The sequence below is a fragment of the Podarcis muralis genome, chromosome 6, assembly GCF_964188315.1.
Source record: "Podarcis muralis chromosome 6, rPodMur119.hap1.1, whole genome shotgun sequence".
NCBI classification, from domain to species: Eukaryota; Metazoa; Chordata; class Lepidosauria; order Squamata; family Lacertidae; genus Podarcis; species Podarcis muralis.
The window spans coordinates 87,795,895-87,819,401 of NC_135660.1; the positions used below are offsets into that span (position 1 = coordinate 87,795,895).

General features: G+C 47.0%; 1 protein-coding gene across 4 annotated transcripts in view; it reads right to left on the minus strand.

The window, feature by feature from the left end:
- LOC114596993 (uncharacterized) overlaps nucleotides 1-22,454 on the minus strand; it is a 31,010-nt gene extending 8,556 nt beyond the window's left edge. Inside the window, exons 1-6 of one of the 4 annotated variants that reach the window (XM_028728950.2) lie at nucleotides 21,482-22,453; nucleotides 14,766-15,550; nucleotides 9,926-10,087; nucleotides 2,732-2,915; nucleotides 963-1,114; nucleotides 574-600 (exon numbers count right to left, since the gene is read on the minus strand). In XM_028728950.2, the coding sequence (XP_028584783.2) occupies nucleotides 574-600; nucleotides 963-1,114; nucleotides 2,732-2,915; nucleotides 9,926-10,087; nucleotides 14,766-15,550; nucleotides 21,482-21,596 (1,425 nt within the window). In that variant the 5' untranslated portion in view covers nucleotides 21,597-22,453. Of the gene's footprint in view, nucleotides 1-573; nucleotides 601-962; nucleotides 1,115-2,731; nucleotides 2,916-9,925; nucleotides 10,088-14,765; nucleotides 15,551-21,481 lie in introns of all 4 variants that reach the window. The other 3 variants (XM_028728948.2, XM_028728951.2, XM_028728949.2) reach the window with 3 other exon arrangements.
- Between the last annotated feature and the right edge of the window lie 1,053 nt (nucleotides 22,455-23,507).

The window sequence follows — 23,507 nt, forward strand, 5'->3', positions numbered from 1 at the left end:
AATGGTCAGGGGTCCCTTTACCCTTTACCTATTTTATATTGTATTATGCTGTTTTTAAGTTGCATTTTTAATCATCGTTTTATATTTGCTGTTAGCTGCCCTGAGCCCAGTTTTTAAACCGGGAAGGGTGGGGTATAAATAAAAAATTATAATAATTATTATTATTCTTCCCTATCTGAGAAATGGAGTGGTGTCATACATGAGTTCCATTCTGCCTTCAGAAGCAAGAGCCACTTGCCAGATGGCATAATCCCCATGACAGCACCACCACCACACAGCAGGAATATGCCGTGTTTTTTGTGTGATACACAAGGAATTTGCCCTCCTAGTCTACTTAACAGGATATTCATTATGCTATTAGCGCTTAATGAATATCGGTGCATCATTGCATGTCACTCTCTAAAGTAATATATATATATATATATATATATATGACAAAGGAACGCTCCTGCTCTGAGCCAGGCGCAATCTTCATTTCAGTAGAGGGAGGAGAAAGTAGGGAAACAATGAATGGTAGCAGCAGCATCCAAGGGGAAATTTGGTATGAATTGCTTTCCCAAAGTGATTACTTACCGAGGCATTTCTGCTAATGTCAAAGCCCTAGAAATAAAAAGAAGAAAGCATAGAATTAATATTGGGAGTACGCCTTAGAATCAGCTCTAAAGCCTTCCAGCCACCGTATGAACAGCGCAAAGCTGTTTAAGGGAAGCAGGTCGAGGGTGCAGTATAACCCCCGCTCTGCCCACCCCACCCAGCGCAAAGTATTGCATTGTCCTGTTAGGATGCAATCAAAATTTATCTTGATATCATCCAGTATTATGATGAGAGCTGCTCCTCTGCAGACAGGTTGAGAAGATGTGCAGGAATGTGCAATAGCAGCTGCTGCAGAACCAGCTTCCACTGTAAAAGTGCGTCCGACAAAGTCCACAAAAACCTATGCCACATGAACATATATCGCTCACCCTTTTCATGGCTGACTCCTTTAGGAGATGAGCTTGGCCGGCCGTCGCACAGTATCCATCCCCGCACTCATTCTCTCCACTTTTCTTTCCATTCGACAGCTGTAAGTCCATTATCAGCTGGTTATTTTCCGGATCCAGGCGAACATCTCTCCCTGCAGTCAGAAAATTGACCGATATAAACAGGTAGCTGTTACACCCGTTCAGAGTTAGAAAAGCGAGCGCCTAGTGTACGTTTTCTGCCGTTGTCTTCTTGTGTAGTGGCGAAGGGAGATTTGGAATGGTTCAAGACATCTCGCCGCCTGAGGCAAAGGATAAGATGATGTCTCCCCCCCTTTCCACTCCATGTGCAAATGCCAACCGGACTTGAAGTATTGAATCTTACTTCAATCCTTGTGATGAAAAAGCACTCTCCACTGCAACTGAGAGCCGCAGGATAGTTTAGGGCAGTGATGGCCAAACTTGGGCCTCCAGCTGTTTTTGGACTACAACTCCCATCATCCCTCGCTAGCAAGACCAGTGGTTAAGGATGATGGGAATTGTAGTCCAAAAACAGCTGGAGGCCCAAGGTTGGGGAACACTGGTTTAGGGCAGTGATGGCCAAACTTGGTCCTCCAGCTGTTTTGGGACTACAACTCCCATCACCCCTAGCTAACAGGTCAGGGATGATGGGAATTGTAGTCCCAAAACAGCTGGAGGGCCAAATTTGGCCATCACTGGTTTAGGGAGCACAGGGCAGGCCTCCTGGCACATTCAGCACTGTGCTGTTAACACCTTGCTGCCACTTCCTAGCCAACTCATTCTGTCTAACGGCAGGGCCGGCCCTGAAGGAGATACACAGCATATGCAAAGACTAAGCTAGAGAATGCCATGATGTGTTGGTCACTCAGAGATCCAAGCCAAAGTTACTGCCTCCCCTCTGACCTTTCTCTGATGAAAACAGGGACATGAATAAGAATAATAGTTATCATTTATACCCTGTCCATCTGACTGGGTTGCTCCAACCACTCTGGGCAGCTTCCAACATATATAAAATATAATGAAAGAGTAATCATTTTTTAAAAAACCTTCCCTATACAGGGTTGCCTTCAGATGACTTCTAAAGGTTGTACAGTTAGAGTGGTACCTCGTGTTACATACACTTCAGGTTACAGACTCCGCTAACCCAGAAATAGTGCTTCAGGTTAAGAACTTTGCTTCAGGATGAGAACAGAAATCGTGCTCCGGCGGAGCGGCAGCATCAGGAGTCCCCATTAGCTAAAGCGGTGCTTCAGGTTAAGAACAGTTTCAGGTTAAGTACAGACCTCCGGAATGAATTAAATACTTAACCCGTGGTACCACTGTAATTATCTCCTTGGCTCGGGGGTTGCAGAACTCCATACCCTCCAACATTTCGCCAATAAAAATCGAGACATCCCTACCATACCCTCCAACATTTCTCCGATAAAAATAGGGACATCCTAAGGAAAAGCGGGACATTCTGGGATCAAACCAGAAACTGAGACAGCGTCTGTAAATCTGGGACTGTCCCTGGAGAACAGGGACACTTGGAGGGTCTGTTACTGCCCCTGTTAAAGTGATGGCTGTGTTAGAAAGGAATTATCTGGGAGCAGATCTGGTGAAAAGCATGTGCTTTGTGTAATGTTGCCCATGTCTACTCAGAAATGTCCTATTGCATTCACCCACTGAGAGACTGTGGCCGCCGATTAAGACCTATTCCATAATAAGTGCATTATACTTTAAGGTCAGTGGGCCAGAAGACAGAAACCTACCTTTGCTTGTTTTGTCACTGCTTCCTCCTCCTCCTTCTGGAATGATTGAGAGGTCGGACATGTTTCCGTTCTGCACCAATAGGCTGTGCGGTCTGCTCTTCGGAGGAAAAAAAATCTTCCCTTCTTGGTGTGAGCTCAACAAAATGCTGGCAGCTCCGCAGGAGCAATGCTGTAGAAAACACTCCTACGCCAGGTGAAAGAGGAGATATGCCTGAGTTTAATTTGCAGCTAGTCAGGAGTATGCAACGTGGCGCCACAAGATAGCACGAACAAATTGCTGGAATTCCATGAGAGAGATGGCCAGCTTCTCCCCTAGGAACTGTTTGGCCAAATAAACGTGCCTAACATAATCTAGGAATACTGTATAGTGAAACTTCACCCCAGAACACCAAGACCCTTTGGAGACCCTACTTGCAGTTCTTCAGGTGTATGTTCCATTCTACAAACATAAAATACGATTTTGACATTCCTAAGTATCTAAATTCTGCTCCAGATACCAGTTTCTTTGTGAAGTTATCCCTAGTAAGCATTTCAGAGAGGTAAAATCCCTTCAATATTTTCATATGCACCGTTATGCATATGTTATATTACCACTTACAATACGGAACATTATACAGTGGTACCTCGGGTTACATACGCTTCAGGTTACAGAGTCTGATAACCCAGAAATAGTGCTTCAGGTTAAGAACTTTGCTTCAGGATAAGAACAGAAATCGTGTGGCAGTGGCGTGGTGGCCCCATTAGCTAAAGTGATGCTTCAGGTTAAGAACAGTTTCAGGTTAAGAACGGACCTCCAGAACGAATTACGTACGTAACCAGAGGTACCACTGTATGTCTGGTTTAATAAGAAGCTCAACAAATGGAAAGTAAGATGACAATAAACCGATTAATATCACATTTAAAATTAATAACAATCTATCTTCGTATGTGTGGGACGCGGGTGGCGCTGTGGGTAAAACCTCAGCGCCTAGGACTTGCCAATCGTATGGTCGGCGGTTCGAATCCCCGCGGCGGGGTGCGCTCCCGTTGTTCGGTCCCAGCGCCTGCCAACCTAGCAGTTCGAAAGCACCCCCGGGTGCAAGTAGATAAATAGGGACCGCTTACCAGCGGGAAGGTAAACGGCGTTCCGTGTGCTGCGCTGGCTCACCAGATGCAGCTTGTCACGCTGGCCACGTGACCTGGAAGTGTCTCCGGACAGCGCTGGCCCCTGGCCTATAGAGTGAGATGGGCGCACAACCCTAGAGTCTGGCAAGACTGGCCCGTACGGGCAGGGGTACCTTTACCTTTACCTTATCTTCGTATGTAATGTCTGGATACTGATGGAATATAGAATTCTAGTTGCTGTCAGCATATAAGAAACCAATCCTTTATGCTCCCACCTCACTGAACCTTCCACATAACTTAAAATACTTTTTCGGTTGACTTTTTATCCCCCCCCCCCCCAATATTTATTTAGCATATGACATTCCCATCACATGTGGAAAAAAGTCCCTGCTCTATTTCCGACACTTCCAACAAGTGGCCGGGTTGTTTTTATTGACTGTGTGTATCTTTACTGGGGCAATACAGTGGTACCTCGGGTTAAGTATTTAATTCATTCCGGAGGTCTGTTCTTAACCTGAAACTGTTCTTAACCTGAAGCACCACTTTAGCTAATGGGGCCTCCTGCTGCTGCTGCGCCACCACTGCACGATTTCTGTTCTCATCCTGAAGCAAAGTTCTTAACCTGAGGCAATATTTCTGGGTTAGTGGAGTCTGTAACCTGAAGCATATGTAACCTGAAGCGTATGTAACCCGAGGTACGACTGTACAGTGGTACCTCTGGTTACGTACTTAATTCGTTCCAGAGGTCCGATCTTAACCTGAAACTGTTCTTAACCTGAAGCACCACTTTAGCTAATGGGGCCACCACGCCACCACCGCGCGATTTCTGTTCTTATCCTTAAGCAAAGTCCTTAACCCGAGGTAATATTTCTGGGTTAGTGGAGTCTGCAACCTGAAGCGTATGTAACCCGAGGTACCACTGTATACTATTTGCTCATTGTTTTAAAACAATTTTCTCTTGTTGCCATGTTTAAACAAAATCTGTATGTGCTTTTACAAATATATATATATATATATATATATATCCCCAGATAGCCACTGGGACATTGTCCTGAGCCCTTTCTCACCATGTATTACATTCCTTAACTTGTTCTGACTGTATCATATTTACAAATTAGTGCGTAGATTTTATTTTTCTTTATTTACGGCTAATACATGCCTGTTGGTCTTGGCTTTTGCCTCTCTTATCTCACACACAAAGAGAGATACCCTGATGACAACAGAGAGAGGTGCAGCTGATTCTCAAATGGCTCTCACATTCCAGGAGAGCCCTTCCACAGAGAGGCATCTCCTTCAGAGAAGCAAAGTCCTTGGCCACTCAGCCAGAGCCATCAAGATAATCTCCAGATGCCCTGCTTCTTTCATTAACCTTCTCCTGGCCAAACTTCAGGCTTACAACCAAGAATTGCAGGGCTGCAATTGGCAATTGTTAGCAATTGCTAAAAATTGGAAAAAAGAAATTGTGCCAACAAAAAAGGAATGGCAAGACAAACTGTCAGAGTATATTGAACTGGCTAGATTAACAGGCAATTAGACAAGAGTTTCAAAAAGCAAGGGGGAAAAGCAGAGAATACTTCACAAAACAGTGCCCTAAAATACAGACCTGGACTTGTTTTGATTAATATCTGCAGGAGACTTTGTGGATACCGTATTTTTCGCTCTATAACACGCACCTGACCATAACACGGACATTGTTTTTAGAGGAGGAAAACAAGGGGGAAAACATTCTGAATGAAACAGTGGATGTATCATTTTTGTGCTTCATGCTGTGGCCACAGACATGTGATCTGATGGTGAATTTGGGGTGACCCAATGCAAAGATCCTGAGAATTCCTGTGGATCCATGCTTTGTAACCACGTTTTTGCACCATTGCAGCCCCAGGCAACAGTGGGTGCGTGATTTTTTTGGTGCAGGCTGTAGCCATGGACATGCTATGTGATCTGATGGTGAATTTGGGGTGACCCAATGCAAAGATCCTGAGGATCCATGTGGATCCATGCTTTTTAACCACGTTTTTGCACCATTGCAGCCCCAGGCAACAGTGGGTGCGTGATTTTTTTGGTGCAGGCTGTAGCCATGGACATGCTATGTGATCTGATGGTGAATTTGGGGTGACCCAATGCAAAGATCCTGAGGATCCATGTTGATCTATGCTTTGTAACCACATTTTAAGTGGGGAGCGAAGGAAAAATAAAGAAGGGACATGAGAGGGGTGTGCAGAGAAGCAGCTGGCTAAGAATGCTGGAGAGGGATAACGGGTGGGAGGAAAGAAAGGCAAAAGTTCCCCCCCAAGCCAGCCATCTCTCTCTCTCTCCCTCCCCCCTCCCTCCCCCCCTCTCTCCCTCCCCCCCTCTCTCTCCCTCTCCCTCCCCCCCTCTCCCTCTCCCTCCCCCACTCTCTCTCCCTCTCCCCCAGCAGCACCGGAGCACAGAGAGGAATTAGAAAGAACGACACTCTGCTTGCCTGGAGGGGAGGGGTTTTCCCTGCTCTTTGTTCTGTTTGAGCAATCACAGCAACGAAACAGAGGAGGGTGGGCAGTAAGACCCTGAGGCAGAATGCAGGAAAGCAGCCACTTCCTCTTTTCAGGTTTCCCTTCTCCGTGACTCGCGATTTGACTTTTGCTTGATTTTTTGGCTCCAGGGACCACACATTCGCTCTATAACACGCACAGACATTTCCCCTTCCTTTTTAGGAGAAAAAATCTGCGTGTTATAGAGGGGAAAATACGGTATTTAAGTTATAATTAGGAAAATCTATAAGAAGTAAATAAGGAGGCCAGATACAGGATAAAGGAAGTCTTTTATTTGGTTGTTTGTATTGTTGCATGCTATGCTCATTATGGGACACGGGTGGCGCTGTGGGTAAAACCTCAGTGCCTAGGGCTTGCCGATCGCATGGTCGGCGGTTCGAATCCCCGCGGCGGAGTGAGCTCCCGTCTTTCGGTCCCAGCTCCTGCCCACCTAGCAGTTCGAAAGCACCCCCAAGGGCAAGTAGATAAATAGGTACCGCTTTAGAGCGGGAAGGTAAACGGCGTTTCCGTGTGCTGCGCTGGTGCTGGCTCGCCAGCTGCAGCTTCGTCACGCTGGCCACGTGACCCGGAAGTGTCTCCGGACAGCACTGGCCCCCGGCCTCTTAAGTGAGATGGGCGCACAACCCTAGAGTCGGACACGACTGGCCCGTTGTATGTTATGTTCACGTTTAATGAGGGTGGATTTCTGTATTGGGGGGGTGGGGGTTTTTGTTATGTTGAAAATAAAATTTCCAATAGATAAAAAAATAAAATAAATAAGAATTGCAGGGCTGTAAGGGAGCCATACTTATAACAATAAGCAGTGCTATTTTCCAAGAAAAATAGGTGCCAGAGCTCGCCATGAACTTCTCCCTTGTTCTCTTAGAATGGCAATGGCACCCACCTGAAAGATGCTGAAAAAAACACCTGACAAGAAGATATCTGGAACTAACAAGTATAGCCTGTTATGTACTGAAGTTCTCATCCTGGGCCAGCAGGGGGATACTGTAGATAGTTATGCAAATAAGGGATCGAAAGTGACGTTCAGTGATTGGATAGTTTTAGAAAGTTGTTACAGTAACGTTGTATTGGAGCTCTATATAAGCAGGCTGATTGAACCCTTCAGTTCAGTTCTGTCCTGGCCTGTGAATAAACAAGAGCTGTTTGAAGAATCGCTGTGTCATCTGATATGTTCACCCACAACTTAACATAGCCTTGACTTTTGGAAGAGAGGTCCTATCTTTTAAGCCTAAGCAAAAGAGGCTAGTGTGTACAGCCATGAGATGAAAGTCAAAACCTGTCCATTTCAGTTTCTCTCCTGTTTCCATCCTTATGTTCAGATTGCCCATCAGTTGTGCATTAATTTGCAAATTTTTATTTAAAAAAATCAGCAGGTAAAAATCTGCATGCGTTTTCATGTGCGTTTCTCCTCATACATGGAATTTTTTTCATGCAATATCTCATCATCTAATGCATACGTTATTTTAATCAGTATGTGCATTTTTCTGCACATGTTTGGGTCAAAGAACTGCATCATAAAGCTGAGAGAAGTGATCACGTCAAAACTCTGTTACATTCAGTTACTGGTTAGGTAGGTTTGCCCTTTGTGAACAATATAGAGGTAAAAGGTACCTTTTTACCTTTACAATATAGATCATTCAGGTCATGCACTTGGTCAGTGGCGTAGCGTGGGGGGTGCAGGGGGGCCGGCCGCACCGGGCGCAACATCTGGGGGGGGGCGCTCGCACTCGCAGCTCTCTGCCCCTACCACGGGTTAAGGGACGCAAATTACTTGCCTTGCCCCGGGTGCTGACAACCCACGCTACACCACTGCACTTGGTCAGAGAAGTTCAAGAACTACGCAACTCTTTTGTACCTCTGCCCTCCCCACTTTTGGCTCCAGAGATTCCCTGGGCTTGCCCCATAGCTTGCAGGGGCATTTAAATCAGTGCTTAAAGATGTTTGCTTAACTCAGTCTGAGCTGTGATTAGTGTATTGCGCAAAAAGTACTTCAGCTAAGAGCACGTTCTGTTCATTTTGCATTTTTCTAAGTGGAAAAGAACTTCTGTATGATTCATAATGCATGCATGCATTATGAGCTGGACAAAATCATATTCTAAACCAGGTAATTATGGACTTTGGCAATGCCACTCAAATTAATCAACATAGTGCTACACTCTCTGCAGAACAAAATCGCTATAGGCACTATGCACAATATCATGCCATCTGAAAACTTGTGAGAATAGACGTGACCGTAAAACCAGGTCCCATGTGGGGAGCACAGGTAAAAATCGCTGGATTTTGCAGCTGAAGATGACATCAGAAGGATGAGAAAAAGAATAGATTAGATACAGAGCTGTCCAAATTTGATGAAGTGAACATGCGTGAGGGCCGACCAAAGTTGTTGGCCTTTTTATAGGATTTTAACCCAGAAAATAAACTGCCACAGAGGCCGGATTAAACCGACTGGCGGGCCGGATTGAGGTCCCTGGCTGGACTTTGGACGTGCCTGGGTTAGAAGAATACAAAAGAGATGATTTGGGAGATGGCAGGAGACAATCTAAGCACAAAACCAGCTGCATGGACATCAAAAGGACAAAACTGAGGAAGGAGATAATGATATGACTAATCAAGAGGAAGCTGAGAGATTACATTCTTTTCTCAGCTCCAACACTGTCCTGATCTGTGACCTTGACAGAGACGCATAATCTCGCTTGTGTAGACTGAGCCGGTGAACTGCGGGATGACTCTTCCTGACAGCAGGAACCTTCCAACTTGATTCTATGGTAACTTTCCAATACTACAAAGCAGCAACAGGCTCATCACAGCTATCTGCCAATCACCCATTCCCCACCACCCTTCCCACCACCCATTCCCACCACCCTTCTGAGTAATACCCCTCCCCACCTTCTCACTATGTAGAAGGATCTGGCAACTTCTGTTTCAGTGTATCTGAAGAAGTGTGCATGCACACGAAAGCTCATACCAAGAACTAACTTAGTTGGTCTTTAAGGTGCTACTGGAAGGATTTTTTTTTGTTTGTACAAAGCAGAAGAAAGCAGCAAACTGATTTGATGCTCAGATTAAATTTGGGAGTCTAGCCTGCAGAGATTTTCTGGCTAAGGGACATTTAGAAAGCGATGGAAGGCCACCCATGCCAGAGGTTCTTGAAATCCATCCCAGGCGTAATAGAGCTGTTCTGCTGGCAGAATTATCGCGGCAGAACAGGATGAAAAAGGGTTGAATCGTGGCTGGGATTTGGGCATACACTGACATCAAATCCTGAACTCACTCAGGCAAAGACCCGGTGGATGACAGAAGTTTACATCACTCCCAAACGTGGAGTAAAGGAACTTCTCTCCCGTTGAGGGGAAAAACCACACCCAAACACTAGTACCATCTCTGATTTATGGTCTGTGGTGGGGCCATCTGTCTTTCTTTTCTGCCATGTCTGCTTTTGAGCAGAGAGTTTATCCCCTCTGCCTGGGTGGGCACAGGTAGAAGCAGGGCTTCAGCTGGCATAACAGGGGAGCCATATCTACAACCTGGCGAAAAGGAGTCGTGGGCCCTTTCTTCTTACCTCTGTTAGCTGGTTTGCTTTCTGCTCCTTCTGCAAGCTGCTGACTTGCTTCTGTAATCTCAGGTTGTGCTCCTGTAGCTGCCCAATTTTTTCAATGAGTTGGCAGATGTGTTCCAGGTAACCCAGGCCTGAGCCGTGGGCCTTGGCATTTCCTTGATTCACCTACAATGAGGAAGAAAGCACCCCACAAATGTTAGGTATTTTTGGTTCAAACACATGATGTTTCCAGAAAAAGTTGCAACCTACCTACTGCTCCTATACTGACATCCGCAAGGAATCCTCAACCCTAACCAGCTTGACTGTGGCTCAGTTAAGTCTAGGGGAAACCCAGCCAGATGGGCGGGGTATAAATAATAAATTATTATAATAAAATATTATATAGTCCTTGGGAGATGCTCCACTGAAACAGAAATTTACTGCTCCCGTTGATGCAGTTAAGTCCATGGAAAAGATGTTGCCCATGTAGGCAAAGAGGTTCAACAACTAGATAATATCTAGACTTGGAACAGCAAGAGACTGGCTTGGGTGCAGAGAAGACGCAAGCCCAGCATATTTCCCCATCATTCTCTGAATTTGATACTGTGCTTCACTTACTCAAAATAGGCAAGGTAATACGTAAGGTAAAGGTAAAGGGACCCCTGAACATTAGGTCCAGTCGCGGACGACTCTGGGGTTGCGGCACTCATCTCACTTTATTGGCCGAGGGAGCCGGCATACAGCTTCCGGGTCATGTGGCCAGCATGACTAAGCCGCTCCTGGCGAACCAGAGCAGCACACAGAAACGCCGTTTACCTTTCCCACTGGAGTGGTACCTATTTATCTACTTGCACTTTGACATGCTTCCAAACTACTAGGTTGGCAGGAGCAGGGACCGAACAACGGGAGCTCACCCTGTCGCGGGGATTCAAACCACTGACCTTCTGATCGGCAAGTCCTAGGCTCTGTGGTTTAACCCACAGCGCCACCCGCGTCCCTTTTAAGGTAATACGTAGGGCTTTTCAAAAGAAAAAAATGGAAATTGCACCATGGTAGGTGACTGTAATTTGCATGTGTAGCCTGTGCTGCTACAACCAGGGGCAGACTTTGGTAATCTGTGGTAATATGCCACCCTGAGCAAGGCAAAAATTTGGCACCCCCAAATGGGTCTTCTCAATTTTGCGCCGCCTCGGATCAGCGCCCTAAATCCAGCACTGGCTACAGTCAGGGGACTTTAAAGACTCAAGGCACAGGCTCACAACACAAATGTGTATATGGTAATTTATGTGTATGGATGCAAATTAAAAAGGCTAGTTTGCTGTGGTCTCTCCAGCACTGTGATTTGCAGCATGCCCAGCAGGGCTGCAAGCAAATTTATAGGGGGGGGGGAAGGTTAAAAATGAGGGAAGGGGCAGGAGATCTGAAGGCCCCCAGGGCCACCCTAAAACATTGGCCTGACTATCACACAGCTATGCATTTTGTGTGTGTGTGTGTGTGTGTGTGTGTGCAGCTTTGAGTCACTTTTCTTTTTACATCAAGAAATGTGTTTAGAACTGGAAATTTGCCAGCACTGATACACTGAAACTTCACAGCCCTGTGAATTCAAACTGGGAAGCTGGAAGTGCCAGAACGGAAAAGCAACGGCCCCTTTATAAATAAAACTTGTTTCAAAAACAGCGAGCTGGGTTGTGCCACAGAGCACGCCTGCAGGAAATCACAAAGATCACTCAAAATCGGAGTCAATTCTTTCTAAGTAAGAACGCGATCGTCACAGGCTGGGCTGAGCATCAGGCCTCATGAGTACCAGCGGCTGTATCCGCAGTAGCTCTTGCCCCATGGATCAGTTGCTGAGACTGAAAGTCCCCGCTTCCCCATGGCTGTCTGAGCTCCCTCCTGTCCAGTGCTTTATCCAAGCAATTTGAGACTGTGCCTGCATGAAGCCCAACTCTCCTCCACCCCTTTTCATGCCCCTCCTGGTTCTGGGAGACCAGCAGGAATTTGTTGCAGCAGGAAGGGGAGTAACCCGTGACTCTTCAGCAGCCTGACTCATCTCTGCCTCTGAGTCTGGCTTCTCTTTGCCACAGACTCTCCCAACTGAGCCCTGTTATCTCTTCAGCTTCCAACACCTCCTTCTCCCAAGTCCTCTCCCTCTTCTCCCTCTGACCACTCATCGTTGTCCCACCACCACTCCCCTTGATCTGAGCCTTCTTCCCATATGGACACAATATTTTACACCCGAAACCATTCTGGTATTATACTTTTATGAACCACTTCACACCCAGAACCAAACAGCCCAGAGTTTGGCCAACTTCTCAGCTAGAGAAACCAACCAGATTCATGCCATACCTGAGTAGCTGAAACTGACTTCCATGGAAATAAAACGTCCGTGGAAATCAAATCTAGCCAACTTAAGTTTTATTCAGAGCAGACCCACTGAAATTCACGAGCCAAACTCTATTGTGGTCACGAATTTCAACGGGTCTACTCTGAGTAAACGTTGCCTGAATGTTGCCACCCAATGTTCCAAAAACCCATTCTATGCAGTAGACAGTCTTCCAGAAAAATGGCCTGGGACAACCAATTTCTGTGCTAAATGAACCAACCAAATCCACTAGTTACGCATAATTAGCTGAGATTCATGCTGTAAGCCACGAAACGCCCACAAATCCTGTTCTGATACCCATTCTATGCAATAAACCCATATTCAGGGGTGGGGAAATCGTCCAGGAGAGCTACTTAACTTGATGGGATTGATGCATGAATCTATAAAACTTCCATAGAAACTACATTACGATACCAATTCTGGGCAATAAGCAAGTATTGCAGAAAAGTTAAGCAAGAGCCAACTTTGTGGTAACGTGCACATTACATTAGAGCCACATGTTAAAGGACCCCTGGACAGTTAAGTCCAGTCAAAGGCGACTATGGGGTTGTAGCGCTCATCTTGCTTTCAAGCCAAGGGAGCTGGTGTTTGTCCACAGACAGCTTTCCGGGACATATGGCCAGCATGACTAAACTGCTTCTGGCGCAACAGAACACCTTGACGGAAACCAGAGCGCACAGAAACACCATTTACCTTCCCGCCACAGCGGTACCTATTTATCTACTTGTACTGGCATGCTTTCGGACTGCTAGGTTGGCAGGAGCAGGGACAGAGCAACGGGAGCTCACTCCATCACAGGGATTAAAAACGGCCGACCTTCAGATCGGCAAGCCCAAGAGGCTCAGTGGTTTAGACCACAGCGCCACCTGCATCCCAGAAGCCACGTGTAATAAAATGCCGACACCCTTTTCTTTCACAGAGTGCTTTCTGCCTGAGTGAAATGGCCCTACCTGGAGAGTTTAGATTAGCTCAGTTGGTTAGAGCATAGTGCTGATAATGCCAAGGTTGCAGGTTCAATTCCCGCAAGGGTCACCTGCATATTCCTGCATTCCAGGGAGCTGGACCAGACTATCCTCAGGTCCCTTCAAATGCTACAATGCTATGATGCTATGATTTCCTGTTCCAATGCACAAGTCCTTTCCCTTGACGTTTCCTTCCTTTTAATCCTCATATTCAACTTAATCAAACACTTCAACACTGTAAACCGCCACACAAATCAAATTTCTATTTTCTTGGCTCTCCATCCCAGCAGCCCCTTAATTAATTGCTTCCTAAACTGCTTGTTGGATGTGGGTGGCGCTGTGGGTTAAACCACAGAGCCTAGGGCTTGCCGGTCGGCGGTTTGAATCCCCGCAACAGGGTGAGCTCCCGTTGCTTGGTCCCTGCTCCTGCTGGGTGTGTGCCCACACTGGGAAACACTGCTCTAGAACATAAGCTTCATGCAAGCAGATATTATTATTATTGTTATTGTTATTATTATTATTATTATTCCCTGCCCATCTGGCTGGGTTGCTCCCAGTTCAGGATGAATGCTCAATAAACAGGTGTTCTAGAAGAATGCTTAGTGTGGAAAGCCGATTGCAATTGCACTGGTATCTTTCAGTAGATTACAGTGGCACCTCGGGTTAAGTACATAATTTGTTCTGGAGGTCCATTCTTAACCTGAAACTGTTCTTAACCTGAAGCACCACTTTAGCCAATGGGGCCTCCTGCTGCTGCCGCGCCACCGGAGCACAATTTCTGTTCTCATCCTGAAGCAAAGTTCTTAACCTGAGCTACTATTTCTGGGTTAGCGGAGTCTGTAACCTGAAGCGTCTGTAACCTGAAGTGTATGTAACCTGAGGTACCACTGTATTCTGCAGTTATTCTGGAGAACTTCCAGCCCTCCATTCAGAAACAGCTGTCTGGAAATCACATAAACAGTTCACGACAAAACACACTCGTACAGCCTCTCTATTAGGCAACCAACACAGTGTGTGGAAACTGGAGCAGAGAACAGACAACTCAGAACAATCAACCACCGGAGCTGCAATTCTAACACCACAACTGGGAGTAAACCCCATTTAATTCAATAGGACTTACTTCTGAGTAGAGTTGGTTAAGATTGTGCAGTTACCATATTTTTCACTCTATAAGACACACCAGACCATAAGACGCACCTAGTTTTTGGAGGAGGAAAACAAGAAAAAAAAACATTCTGAATCTCAGAATCCAGGAGAACAAGAGGGATCGCTGCGCAGTGAAAGCAGTGATCCCTCTTGCTGTTCTGGCTTCTGGGATAGCTGCACAGCCTGCATTCACTCCATAAGATGCACACACATTTCCCCTTACTTTTTAGGAGGGAAAAAGTGAGTCTTATAGAGCAAAAAATACTGTAAGTGAAAGAACACCGTCCAAGGAAATGGGCCAAAAAGGTGCCTTTTGTTCCGCAATAACTAATTGAAGAAGAGTCTGGGCATTTCATCCGAAGAGGAATCTTACCTGGCTCAGCCTACAGCATTCGTCCATGTACTCATCCAAACTGTCACTTGTGGGGTATTTTCTCAAGGGGTGTCCCTGCAGGAGCATCTCTTCAAAGTTGTCTTTTCCGTAACCATCACCAGGTCTTTTCTCTTCTTCTGGAGGTTGAGTGGGGAGCAGGGATCCGCTGGTTTTCTCTTCCACGCGCTCCCCTTGGCTGCCACCCAAAAAAGACGGTTCAGGATTTCCCCCCTCTGGGCAATCAGTGCCACCCTCCAAGCAAACTTCAGGAGACTGCCCTGCGCGGTGTCCCGCTGCCGGTTTGCCATCCGACATGCACAGACAAGCATCTACAGCGTCTTTGCACACTCTCGCGATTGCGTGGTCAGCTGCTGGAGAGGAAGAGGCGCTCAGCACCCCAGAGTCACAAGAAGGATCTCTGCTGTGGAGCACAAAGCTTTTCTCGGAGCCCTTGGGTGTCGAGGGAGAGTTGGCCCCACTCGGCAACTCCACACCAGAGTCTTCCGATTCAAACTTGGCTAATCTCAGCACCTGGTGTTTCGGCGTTAATGTGTCAAGGCCAGGGAGCGTAGTCATACACTCGGCTTTCACTGGCGCCTCACATATGATGGCTGAACTTGCTGGGCGCTCTGGGGCAACGCTTGATTCAGGAGGACCAGGTTCTGCTGCAGAGTCATAGGTGGTTGGAGGGTCTGGTCTTAGCCTTTCGCTTTGATTTTTATCATTGCTTATTATCTTCATATTGGTCAGAACCACCCTGCTGTCAGCTAGCGGGGTCCTTTTGCCTAAAAGAGAGAGAGAGGACAGCCATAAAGTATCAGTGGCATACCGTGGGTTGCCGGCGCCTGGGGCGGGGCAAAGGTTGCGCTGGCTTGGTGGGCTGGGTAGCTGGGGTTGAGGCAGGTGCATGGGGGGGGCTTCCTCCTTTGGGCCCTTTCCTGCCTCCCTCCCTCCTTGGTGGGTGGTTGCAGCCCCCTCCCATAGCTGTCAACTTACAGATTTGAAAATAAAGGACCAGCAGCCAAAATAAGGCATTTTAGTCAACCAGCTGAAACACGAAGTTAAAAGGGACCAGATAATTTTGGAGAGCAGCGCCGCTTTTTAGCCCTTCGTTTCCAGAGGTTGCTGCTCAAGACACCAGCTAATGAAACACTGCAATTAAATAACTACAAGCAGCAACCACTTGTCGCACAAAACAAAGTCCAAGCTACAAAGATGCTGCTGCAGTTCTGTATTTTTTCTCTCCTGCTCCATCTGCAGCTCTCAGTTCCATCAGGCGGGGAGGAGGGGGGGAAATAGCACTCGAAGTAAACCCACAGATCAGACCATCTATGCTAGTCTACCACTACAGATCTATGGGAGAAGCGCTTGCAGTCCTTCCCCCACTTTCCCCCTCTTTGATTAGCCCTTGGAACACCTGCCCGCACCTCCGCCTCCACCTCCTTTCTCTGAACTGCTTTCTCTATGGTTGCCCTCGCTCTCCTCTCAAGGCTCCACAGTCCCGGCGGGGAGGGGCCCCCAGGGGCCGAGGCTGGTGAGAGGAGGCCGGAGGGGGCCAGGACGGGCAGCCAAGCAACACAGTTGGAGCCTCCCTCCTCCCTGGCCAGCAGGGAGGGAGGGAGAGGAGCTGCTTCCTTTGAAACCCGGGAAATTTAAGGGACATCATCAATAAGGGACAGCAGTGGGACACGGCGCTGTGATAAGGGAGTTTCCCGCCAAATAAGGGACGGTTGACAGCTATGCCCCCTCCCCCTCAACCAGGCTGGAAACCTTGTGGGTAGCGGGGTGTGGGAGTGGCATTCTGGCGGGCATTGGTGTAGGAGAGCTCAGGGCTGCCCTTGCATGCCCTAACATTGCCTGCCAGTCATGGCCGCATCAGGAACGCAGAGTTGCTGCACTGCCTGCAGTTACCATGGCTTGGCCTCGGCCTCCATCTCTGAAGAAGCAGCCTCCTTCTCCTTGGCCTGGGCCTTGGCCACCGCTCCCACCGGTGCCCTCAGTCTCCGGTCCCTGCCTGCTGCATCCTTGCCACTTCACAGGCCAGAAGAACCAGTGCCTCTCAGCCAGCCCAGGGGCAAGATGCTTGCAGGCACTGGGAAAGAAGGCACACATCAGCCCCATAGGTTGATGGCCCAGCCTCAGTATGGCTTGTCCCCCCATCCCCCGCAGCTATGGAATAATAATAATAATAATAATAATAATAATAATAATAATAATAATAATATATTTATACACCGCCCATCTGGCTGAGTTTCCCTAGCCACTCTGAGTGGCTCCCAATCAAGTGTTAAAAACAGTACAGCGTTAAATATTAAAAACTTCCCTGAACAGGGCTGCCTTCAGATGTCTTTTAAAGATAGGTTAGCTGCTTATTTCCTTCACATCTGAAGGGAGGGTGTTCCATAGGGTGGGCGCCACTACTGAGAAGGCCCTCTGTCTGGTTCCCTGCAACCTCATTTCTCGTAATGAGGGAACCGCCAGAAAGCCCTCAGCGCTGGACCTCAGTGTCCAGGCAGAACGATGGGGGTGGAGACGCTCCTTCAAGTATACAGGACTGAGGCGTTTAGGGCTTTAACGATCAGCACCAACACTTTGAATTGTGCTCGGAAACGTACTGGGAGCCAATCCAGATCTCTCTGGAAGGTGGAAAGGAGCTCAGCAGGGAGCCTGTCATGGGGGGTGTCTGGTTGTGCCCCCTCATAATTTTGTGCCCAGGGCCATGCACCCTGGTTCCCCACAAGCTACACCACTGCAGAGTATTTCCATCCTTAAGGTCATCTCATAGCTATCTCATAGCTATGTAATACAATCCAATTATAGGGAGATTCATGACTTCCTTGACCTCCTGTAATGTTTAATTTGTAAGATTATCTGCCCACAGGCTGACATATTATGCACAGACCGGCTGTAAATATTCAGAGAGCAGGGCAATGATCTTGACACATGCTAACAGCCAACCTTCTCACTAGCCAGTCAAGACAAAGGTGGAGGAAAAAAACTGGCCCAGGTTATGCGTGGAATTTGTGCATCGCTTATCTTGGAATTGCATCACAGAAGTCACAAGTATTGAATATTCTCCCGTATCTCAAACTCCCTGTCTGTGGAAAGGTAGCACATTAGGGAACGGAGTTCTAACTTAGACATCTAGATTGAATCTCTGCACCAGTGGATGGATAAGAATCAACAGAAGAAAAACTGCTATAAGGAGCAGTGTGGATCCAAAGAACATTTTCTATGGCTGTGGGGTGGTTTTTTTTGGGGGGGGGGATTCAATCAGGGAGCTCTGTGACTGATATTAAACAGGAAGGCAATCTTGTTTTTTCGTTGATAATATTGACTGTTTTTAATTTACTTTGAAATCAAGGTCTTTTTGTTTTGGACCACAATGGATCCTACAATTATCTCCAAAACCTCCTAACATTAGATAAAGACTTGCGAGAAAGACAACAGGTTGGGTATTTATAAATGTGGATTTGAGGATTAGGGTTAATTCCTGGGTTCTTTGTTCCCCGCCTTCTCCTTCCCAGGGCACCATAGGTGGTCCTTCCCTCAGCACACAACACAAACTTTTCACCTCATGAGTCTTATTTTAAACACATGGTGACATCTGCATTTTCCGCCATCTCCAAGAAAATAGCCATTTCCTTTCTGAAACAATGGACATTTTCCACTTCTCTGATGGCTCCTGTCTCGTGGGGTGGGAAAGGGAACTAAGTAATCAGACACCCCTGAGAACGCTGGTCTAAGAGGCCCATGGCTCAGTTCCTCATATAGACCGCTGGTCAACCTTATCCAACAGTAGAGCTGGCTCCATCCAGCAAGCAACTATCATGCACAAACATTGCATTTTTAGGCATACACCTTGCTAAGCATGCCATGTGTGAAGTGGTCCTCCGTTGTAGACACACTGAGCAAGTGATCCCCCATGTTTCACACTTTGATCTCCCAACAGTAAAACAGAAATGTTAATGATGCTTCCATACCCTCCAACATTTCTCTGGTGAAAATAGGGACATCCTATCCCATCCATCCTATCCTATCCCATAGTGGGACGCGGGTGACGCTGTGGGTTAAACCGCAGAGCCTAGGACTTGCCGATCAGAAGGTTGGCGGTTTGAATCCCCGCAACGGGGTGAGCTCCCGTTGCTCGGTCCCTGCTCCTGCCAACCTAGCAGTTCAAAAGCACGTCAAAGTGCAAGTAGATAAATAGGTACCGCTCCGGCGGGAAGGTAAACGGCATTTCCGTGCGCTGCTCTGGTTTGCCAGGAGTGGCTTAGTCATGCTGGCCACATGACCCGGAAGCTGTACACCGGCTCCCTCGGCCAATAAAGCGAGATGAGCGCTGCAACCCCAGAGTCAGTCACGACCTAATGATCAGGGGTCCCTTTACCTTTACTATCCCATCAGCATCATCAATGTATTATTTATACCCCCACCCATCTTACAGGGTTGCCCAGCCACTCTGGGTGGCTTCCAACATATATAAAAACATAACAAAACATTAAACATGAAAAAGCTTCCCTAGACAGGGCTGCCTTCAGATGTCTTCTTAAGGTTGTAGAGTCCCTTATCTCCTTGGCTCGGGGGTCGCATAACTCCACACCCTCCAACATTTCTCTGATGAAAATAGGGACGTCCTGAGGAAAAGCGGGACATTCTGGGATCGAATCAAAAACCGGGACGGCTTCTGTAAATATGGGACCAGTCCCTGGAAAATAGGGACACTTGGAGGCTCTGTGTTTCATTCATGGAAGACAAATACGCTAAATCTGGATGACAAAACTGGTATAGAAAATATTATCCACTTATTTATAAAGCGCCGTCAATATGCATGGTATTTTACACGGCAAAAGAAGCCAGGTCCCTGTCAAAATTGAAGAACTGGAAGGGATCTCATACAATGGGTTCCAGGTGCTGTCTGAACAAAGCAGAATAGAGGGGTACGATTTATTCAGTCCAGGGAGACGTCAGGAAAAGGAGAAGGAAGGAGGCAGAGGCCATGCCTTCTTCTTGGTCTCAGTACAGCCCCACATTTGGGTTTCTGTCCCTGTGTAAAACAACCTCCAGAACTTCTCAGAGCTGGACATCATCGCTTCAGTCTGGCATGCCCTTATTACATGAAGGAAGTTTAGAATGCTAACTTTTGCCAACAGCCTTCTACACTGTGGATTACTTCCCCTCCACAGCCTTGGAGGAGACTTTATTTTCAAATAGTTATCTGGCGCTTGCATTGCTGCTTCCAGTTCAGATTCTTCCTCTCTGGACTGGCCATGGCCCCAGAGTATTTACGAAATGCACAGCTATGGTTGTGGAACCCTTCACAGAATCATAACATTGTGGGCTTGGAAAGGACAACAAGGGTCATGTAGTCTAACCCTCAGCAATCCAGGAAACTTTCTACCCAGAATTTGCCTCCCCATGCATAGATGACTCAACACATCCATGTACCACCAACTGGCCGACCGAATTGTATCTACACATTTATGCTGGACCTCCTCAATGCTCTGGGACTCAGTGTAGGTTTTTTTTCCCATTTGGAAAAAATGATTTGTGCCCCAGACCCAGGCTGATGAGAAGGCCGAAGTTGTACCTTCACTTACTCTGGTCCCTGCTAAATTCTTAAAAGTTCATTGAGTTGAGTTAACTCGTATCCTGTAGTCAGTTGGAAATGTACCATTTTTTCTAGCCGTGGCCCATGTCGTCACCACGGGATTTCAGAATTGCACCGTAAACTAGGGGAAAAAACATTCTGGTACTGAGACCATTCACAAGCAGAAAGAGCTGCTGTCCTATAAGAAACTAAAATAAACTGAACAACTGATGCCAGTTTATTGTGGGGTTCCTGCCCACTGATTCTCCTTTGCAGAATTCTCCTTCACACTGCATTGTTGCTATCAGAAGAAGGGATTGGGAATCTCACATTTCCCTCTAAACTATAATATTCTCCTTATATATACTATGAAGTATATCTGTTTGTGTGTTTTTCCTTTTCCAATTATTTTGTTTTTTCTAACCCACTCTCTATTCTAAAATAAAACCTGATCCCAGTTCACTAGCTCAGTTATCTGCTTTCATGTATATTCATGGTTTTATGACCAAGTTATAAGCCCAGAACACAAGTTTGAAATGTCCCAGCAGGCAGCCTTGGGCTGTGGAAAAGTCAGAGTAATTAGTGGTGACTAGAAAAGCAACGAGGGAACAATCCGGGAATTTCACTTTCCTCAGCATTCGAAAATCCAGGTGAAACATTTTTAAAGGGGAGATCACGATCTGAAATCGGGGATCTTGAATCCCAAAGATGAGACCCAACGTGCTTCAGACCACACCTTTTATTGGGTAAACCATTTAAGTAGAGTTGGGTAGCGAGCTTTTACGTTCAGATCTGGGCAAACGTGACTGACCCACATCCTTGTTCCAGGGATCTTCTCCAAAATTGAGGGTTTTAGCTCTGCCACCTAAGATAGTGCTTGCAATTCTATGTTTCTATGTTCTTCTGTTTTCCTGCATTCAGATTTAGCATTCAGAACAGGTGGTGTTTGCCCAACATCTGGAATCCCATGAAACCCACCCAAGGGGAGATGGTCTCCACAAGTCCAAGTACACTCTGCCCCAAATCCTGCCTCTTACATTTCCGCTGCCGTCCTAACTTGCTGGCCCAAATTCTCCCCGGTCTCCAAAAGCCCACAAAAGCCCTCCCGTCGGTTCCAGCCGCTTACCTTTCTTCCACGGAGCGCTGATGGAGAACGACTGGTGCCAGCTGAACATCTTGGAGGGGCTAAACATCTGGCCGATGGAAGCGCTGGCCCATGAGCTGAACCCCTTCAGTGACATGTGGGAGCGCTGGCGGCTGAAAGAATCATGCTTCCAGGAGGAGGATATTCCAAAGTCCCCAGAGGGTGTAGCAGCAGAGTGCAGGGTGGGCTTCGCAAGCCCAGCCTGTCATCTTTGGGCTCCCAGGAAGAACAGGGAGGGAGGGAGAGAGACTCACATGTTTTGTTTTCTCACCCTAGTCCCAAAGGAATGGAGGCAGGAGTTCTTGCTCAGGGGAGAAGGAATTCTCTCATTCCAGCAGCTGCGGCAGCGGCCAAAGGGGCTGTTCTTTTGCAAGCTGCGGAATTGCAAGCGCAGGCATTCAGCCAGCTGTGACATAAAAAGGGAGCAGCTCTCTGGAATGCATCTCCCTTGGTTGATAAGCCAAGACGACTGGAGGGGTTCGGACTACCTTCGCTATCAAGAATGCCCTCCTGAAAAAACAAAGATACCCGTCTGTTTGCACAACGTCAGGTTTTGCTGTTTCTCATTTTTAAAATCTCAGCAGGGAGAGGAAACAGCATAGAGTATTATATTTTTCCTGCTCTCCTGGACAACGCTGTTTCGGACCTTTGCTTTAACTTTAAGATCCTACCGAGCTGTGGAAAAGATTGGGGACATTTAGACAATTCCTCCCACCCTCAAGGACCCAGATCTACAGTGAGGAAGACTACAGCGTTTGTTTGTTTATTTCTTTCGCTTTCTCAAAGTCAATCCCGTAATGTTTTCTTTTTTTAAAAAAAAGAAGAGCTCAGGGTAGCCAGCAGCAGCGCACAAAATTAGGGAAAATATATAATTACAGCAAGCCACATATAAACACATGTTTGTTAAGTCCAGCTTTCCTTTCTTTGCCTGGGCTCAATGGCAGGAAGGAACTGCGGCAGGCAACCCACCCATCCTCTTCCCTTCTGAATCCACATCAGGATGAGGGCGATGGGAAAGTAGGGATCTGAAAAAGAGAATCTCAAAGGTACTAGGGGCCCACTAGCTTGTGTGCCCCCCCCTCCCTGGGGGCCTTCAAGATCCTAGCCTATGGAATTCAATTCAAAAATAGGTTAAACAAACACACCACCACAACACAGAAACGTATTCCGGTTATATTCCGCTGCGTTGCAATTTTCACTGCTACCACAATGACTGGAAACGGAACAGCAGGAAGACTGGGGGAATCAAATGCACAGCTAGCCCTATCTCTAAAAGAACAATTCCTTATTTATTTTCAGCCCAGTTCTAACAGAAGTCCTATTGAATTCAGCCTAAAATTCTATTGGCTGCTATTATGCTTTAACAGAGGGATGCTGGTGGCGCTGTGGGTTAAACCACTGTGCCATTTGGGCTTGCCGATCGAAAGGTTGGCGGTTTGAATCCCCACGACAGGGTGAGCTGCTGTTGCTTGGTCCCGGCTCCTGCCAACCTAGCAGTTCGAAAGCACAAAGTGCAAGTAGATAAATAGGTACCGCTAAGGCAGGAAGGTAAGTGGCGTTTCCGTGCGCTGCTCTGGTTTCGCCAGAAGCGGCTGTTGGGAAACTGCCAGGGAGATATTGTCCATCATGGCCCCAAGCCGGCTGTCGGACATCCATCGATCTCCCGTAGCCAGGCAGATCCAGCAGTTAGCGACACGAAGCCTCAGAAATAGATTGCCACATTCCAGGCTTGTGCACACTGTTCTTTATCAGCAGAAAACACAGCCAGAAAGCTTGCACCGAGGAAAGAGCATAATTTACAGACTTTATTTAGCGTTGAACAGAACAAAGAGAAAACATGATCGTTCTGTGTCAGTGTCTCTGACCGACTGAAATCGAAAGGAAACAGCAAGCATAAACATCCTGTGACTAGGACATGCGCAGACTCTGTGACTCTCAAAGCCTGCTCTCTCTTAAGGTGGAACGGAAATATCCTAACATCCTCCCCCTTTCCGTGTAACCTGTAGTA